A 6,372-nucleotide genomic window follows, 5' to 3' on the forward strand; every position below is an offset into this window, starting at 1 on the left:
CAGATATGAATCATACTACAGAAACACAAGCTCATAAAAAGTCAAGTCAGAAATAATGCCTCCAAAAGATCATAATTCCCCAGGAATTTAACTCAAAGATACTGAAATAGGTAAAATTTTGGGTGAAGATTTCAAGTATGTACTCATAAAATGACAAATTACCACAAAAGTTTCAAAAATTTTCATTCAGTCAAAGCTGGGAGGAAGGCTAGTGATATTTAGGCAAAAATAAGCAAGATGGATAAAACAATCAGAAACATGGCAGAAAAAGTGAGCTAGAGAGAAAAACTCAATTGAAATGCTGGGAAATAAAATTTCAATGTCTCATATACAACAGAAGGATAAAGAAATCACCACAGCAAGAAAAAAAAAAGACAGGAGAAAAAATTATTTTGGATCAAGTTTGAAGCAGAAGAAACAGAGCATTGAAACCTCAATAATTTGGCTATATATATATATGTGTGTGTGTGTGTGTGTGTGCGCGTGTGTGTGTGCGCGTGTGTGTGTGTGTTTGTTGTATGTGTCTGACTATACTGCCAAATAATTTTAACATATGATGAAGAGAGCAGTCCTAAGAATTGTAAGACATAGAAGAGCTGAGATAAAACCCAAAGCCATATGGAACATATTGAATGAAATGAAAACATTGCTGCTGCTTCATTCTGCTGCTGCATTTGCTGTTTACTAATTTGCTGGTTACCTAGATTTCTGAATTTCTGGAAGACTGGTGTTGGTATTGCTTCCCCCCAAATATCCTAAGATCCTACTCAGCTAAAACTAGCAGAGAAAAGTGTGTCCCCCGTTCCCACTAAACTTCTTTCTCTTCTACCCTGTGGTGAGTAGTTGGAAATGAGGTGGAAGCATTTAATAACCTTAAACAATGTAGGTTTGTCAAAAAAAAAAAAAAACAACAACAACAAAGGTTAGCAAAAACTAAACAGAGAAATACTGGAGCTAAGAGACATAATAAGCCAAATGAAACTAATAGATATTTATAGAACCTTTCACCAAAATATGAAAGGTTATGCTTTCTACTCTGTACCTCATGGAGCATTCTTCAAAACTGCATACATACTTAAACACAGAGCAAGTCTCAACAGTTACAAGAAAGTTGAAATAACTTTTTGCATCCTATACAACCGCTAGAGATTGATTCTGGATATAAACAACAGAAACAACAAAAATATGCAAACTCATGGAAACTGAACAGTTTTACAAAGAATGCAAACTAAGCAAAGATGTAAATAAGTAGAGAAAGAAAAGACTGTCTGTAATTCAAAGAAAGGGAATCCATACTATACCCCGATTTATGGAATATTGTAAAAGCAGTGCTAAGAAGAAAGTTCATAGAACTTAATGCCAATACAAATGTTGGAGAGGTTTCATATTATTTACACCTGAAATAATATGTTTCAATTTATAGTACACCTGAAAACTGTAGAACTCAAAGAAATAACCACAGCCAAGAAGATGATAATGCAAGAAATAATCCAAATGGGGACTCGATTCAATAAACTAGAAATAGCAGTATTCAAGTGATTACCACATAATAGGACCAGGGACCGTCAATGACATGAACTCATGGGCTGGCTCTTTGATCACCTTCACCTGAGGGGAGAGTAGCCTTACCAGTCCACAGAGAAAGATAAAGAAGCCATTCCTGATGAGACATGATACACTAGGGTGAGGTGGAAGGGGAGGAGGACCTCCTTTGTCATTGAACTGGGGGAGGGATATAGGAATAGAAGAGAGAGGGAGGGAGGGCTTGGGAGGGAATAGAGGAGGGTGCTACAGCTGAGATACAAAGTGACTAAACTATAACTAATAACAAATGAAAAAACAAACAAACAAAAAAGAGCAGTGCAGGGAGAAGAAGAGGAACAGTGTAGTGATGGATATTAGTGGATGTTTATGGGGACAGTTTTACAGAAACAGGAGGCAGAAAGAAAAAACCCAGAGAATGAGAATGAGCCACAAGATTAGAACATATTTCCAGAGTTAGTTTGAGGCCAAGCAGAGCAATTCAGTCAGAAGCCTAGAGAGAAACCAGATTGAATCAGAGGAGAGGAGTTTGGGCCAAAACAGCTAAGTTGAACAAGCCAGCAAGAGTTCAGAAAGAGCCAGAAAACCATGAGCCTATTGAGCAGTAGGTCTCTGAGGCTGAAATATTGTATGTAGGCCTAGGTTAGCAGATTGAGGGTGGAAGCTGAAGCCTTCAAGTCTGGGCTTGCAGAATATCAGTTTGTACAGAGGCTAGAAGCTTCCAGGCCTAGGATAGGGACAGCCACAACACAGAAAGAAATTCTCTGGGCTCATCCCAAGCCATGTGTTTGCACAGATTGGGTAAGGCTTTCATCTCATTCCCACTTCTTAGGAAATAAACACATTTTCATCTGGCCCAGAAGTTTTACATACATCCATGCATTGTTTATGTAAATTATTGGGGGAAAATATCCAGAACTAAAATCCAAGAGCTACAGGAAAAAAATAAAATAAAATAGAAATAGAGAATAATACAAAAACTCAATGTAATTAAGAGTGGATTGTTTAAGAAAATCAGCAAGACATCAGCAAGACAGACAAAGACATATCAAAACTAACAAAAACAAACAAACAAAAAAAGAGAGACTGTCCAATTTAACAAAATTGGAAATAAATATGGGGACCTAACAAAAGACACCAAAGAACTCTGGAGAGTCATAAGAACATATTTTTAAAACATACTTTAACAAACTGGAAAATCTAAGACACACTATCATAGTGGGAGTGGTCATTCCACTGGGTTTTATTAGTTGTCCATCTCTTACCTGTTATTCTTCTAGTGGGTGTAAACAAGAATTTAGGATCTACATTTTATTATCACAAGGTATATTATTCTCAAGGTTTTTGAAAGGGTTACATAATGCAGACTGGGTGAAGTTTTAAAATATTAAACTCAAAGCTTAACTTAAAAACATTTCTTGGAGGTAAGGTAAAAAGAATTAACAGAAAAAATATTAAGGGATTCTACCTAATAAACTTACAGGCAAATACATCTCAGTTAACACAGAGGTTTAAAAACATAATAGAGTAGGAGAGCTGACCATTTAGTTAGATATGATTTACTCTATACACTTCACACATTACTTTGAAATTCTGAAGGATATTATTTTTCTTAAGTAAAGAAAAACTTTGGCAAAGAATAGTTGAGAACCACTAGTTTCTTTGAATAACTTTTTTTTTACTTCCTAATACTGTAACCCTTTAAGTATAGTTCCTCAGGTTGAGGTGACTTCCAACCATAACATTGTTTTCTTAAACTTCATGACTGTAATGTTCCTATTGTTTTGAATCATAATGTAAGTATCTGGTAATTCAGACGGTCCCAGGCAACCCCTGTGAAAGCGTCTTTGGACCTCAAAGGGGTTGGAATCCACAGTTTGAAAACCTCTTAAATAAACCCATTATCGTTAATCAGAATCTTTTAGTAAAGCAAGAGTTTCTACTAATTTTCCTTTAAAAATCTTTCTGTGTCTACTAATTCTTGTCATATCTATTGGGTCATAATAGCCACTCGTACAGAGAATAAAAGATTCTAAGTGCTGGAACAGAAAAGCTCTGTTCAGTCTCGTACTGTCTCAGGATAATTTGCGTCTCAGACTGATATTCCCTGGTTCTCCAGCCACAGTGGTGTCCATGGAAGAGGGTGCTGTGTTCCAGGAGCTGTAGGCTATCAGCTTCAGACTTCCTGATTACAAAGCTGAAGGCATATTAATCAGGAATGTATTCAGCTAGAAGGTATATAGTCCATTTCTAATCAAAGCTGCCTTGTAATCAATTGATTAATAATACACATTTTTGAGAGATTGTCTCCATGTATAGATTAGATTGGCCCAAAAGTTGGCATTTACTCCAGGCTGGCCTCAAACTCGTGAGTCTCTTGCTTTTGTCACTCCAGTTCTGGGAGTACAGATGTGAATCTCACTCCTTCCCATGATATTTCATGTATTTATGTTTTTCTTGTACTTTACACATAATTCTGGCTTCATAATTTACATCTTATATATACTTTCAGATTTCAGTAAAATGAAGTCCAGGCAGGTTCTGTGATTTCTCTTATTGCTATTGATTTTTCGTTCTTAGCCAAACCAGTTTTTCACCATTTGGATAGCAACAAGCGCTGATGTACTGTTCTATTGGTGTCAATAAAGTTGTTATGTACATTATTGTGGCTGTGCCCACTTCTGGAGAGACTTGCCTGTTCATGATGTCAGAAGCACCTCTTAATCCAGTTTGAATACTGCTAATTTCTAAATTACATTAGCATTTGAATTTCTTGAATAAAAACTCATAGAACTGTTGGTGTACGGGAAAAATTATGAAAAATATCTTTTTCCCCTTTCATTTCTCGAGATTTAAACTCCTCTTTCAATTTCCTGAAGTTGTCGGGAAGATAATTGTTAGTTTTTGTGCATTTCATTTGCTTTGAGATTAAAGTTCCTCTGATCTCAGTTTTAAATTAATGTCTACCAGGATTTCCATGGAGTAAAGTCTGGGCTGCTCTTTTCATTCTAGTCCCTTGTTTATCTAAGAAACTAGAACCCAAAAGTTCGAGTCCCAGTCTGCGTCTTCAGTACAAGAGTGGCTTTGGAGATTAGTAATATTGAACACATTTAGCCTCAATTTTCTTTTTTTCCTTTCATCTTTTCTTTTTTCTTTGGTGTCATGTTTTCTTACTGCTTCTTTGTTCTTGTTGTTTTTGTGATATTTTTGAACGTACCCTATCATTTCCCTTAGACTCTAATTCTGAGATAACTCTACTAATGTTTCTACAAAAGTCAATTGATTTAAGTATGTCTTGGATTTTAACCCAGGCCTCCTATTAGAGCACCTAGTTATTTCCTGTTGGAGAACTATAAGGCAATCTTTTTCAGTGATTGCTCATGCTCCCCGTAATACTATTTTTGACTGTTGACTGACACCAGCTACACTCACAGACACTGCACAGGCATTTGCTTATGTATTTGCTGACCGCTTTGCATGGGCCTCCATAGCCCAGCCCAGTTGCTGAGAATTTATAAACCAACCTTTGCAGTGAGAACTGAACTGCATCAGACAGCAGGGGGAGCAAGATGGAGTTACAGACCCAGGTCCTCATATCGCTGATGCTTTGGGTGTCTGGTATAAAACTCAAATTATTTTATAATCTTTACAGAGTCACTTCTTTGCACAACAGAAATTTGAGTGTGTTAGGCTCAATATTTCTTATATAATGATACTCTGATACAATAGTAGTGCAAAGTAACTAATGATAAATTTCAACTGTTTTACAATCTGTGTTTGTGTTCATATGCATGTTCATATGTATTCCTGATTGCAGGTGCCTGTGCAGTCATCGTGATGACCCAGTCTCCATCCTTCCTGGCTGTGTCAGCAGGAGAGAAGGTCACCATTAGCTGCAAATCCAGTCAGAGCCTTACTTTAGGAGGCTTAAACTTCTTGTCCTGGTACCAGCAGAAACCAGGGCAGTCCCCTAAGCTGCTGATCTACTATGCATCCACTCGGCACACTGGGGTCCCTGATCGCTTCACAGGCAGTGGATCTGGCACAGATTTCACTCTCTCAATCAGCAGTGTGCAGGTTGAAGACCTGGCAGTTTATTACTGTATGCATGGTAAAAGTACTCCTCCCACAGTGCTTCAGCCTCCAACACAAACCTCCTTGAGAGTCTCACCAGCTGCCTGCACCACACACAGCCCTGGCCCTGCACACTTCCCCCTCTGTGTGATAGAGGGTATGTCTAAGAAAATGATGAATAGTTTGCAGAGCCCAGTACAAATTATGGGTTCAAAGTCTCTTATATCTTTTGATATGAAAATACCTCATATGAAAATGCAAAAATGAACTCAGTATTTTCTTTATTTCTTTCCCTTCTGTAGAACTTGGAAGACATAAAAGAGGCCATCAAATCACTTTAAGAAATCTGGAAGCAGATGTAGATGTTTTTAACATTAAACTGCTCTTAGAGCACAAGGAGAATGACAAAGATAATCAAGATACTTAGTCTATAGAAATCCAGGGAGAGCAGGCTTTAAAGCAAAGTGGGCAAGACTCAACAAAGAACCAAGAAGGACCAAAAAGAGATACAAGATATTTTGTAAACTTGGTAGAAGCCTCAGAAGAAAAATGAGGCTGTTCAAGCAGAAACCCAAGAGCAGAGAAGAAACATATGCCAAAAACTCAAGAGAAAAGTTTTGTACTGAAATAGACGAAGTGCAAACTCCTTCCCTAGACCCCTAAAGAACCCGCTGTACCAGCCGCATGTCTTTACTGAGTCCCATATTTCACAGGTTTTATAAGAAAACTTCAGATTGAGAAATGAGCTAGAGGTAA

At 37.4% G+C, this 6,372-nt stretch overlaps 1 gene segment (V, D, J or C); it reads left to right on the plus strand.

The window, feature by feature from the left end:
• Positions 1–5,111: 5,111 nt before the first annotated feature.
• Positions 5,112–6,043, plus strand: LOC132649318 (immunoglobulin kappa variable 4-1-like). The segment is given in 3 exon segments: positions 5,112–5,160; positions 5,360–5,653; positions 5,919–6,043. Coding segments are annotated over 3 exon segments (468 nt in total).
• The last annotated feature ends 329 nt before the right edge of the window (positions 6,044–6,372 follow it).

This window comes from Meriones unguiculatus, chromosome 19 (genome assembly GCF_030254825.1).
Source record: "Meriones unguiculatus strain TT.TT164.6M chromosome 19, Bangor_MerUng_6.1, whole genome shotgun sequence".
Classification (NCBI taxonomy): Eukaryota; Metazoa; Chordata; class Mammalia; order Rodentia; family Muridae; genus Meriones; species Meriones unguiculatus.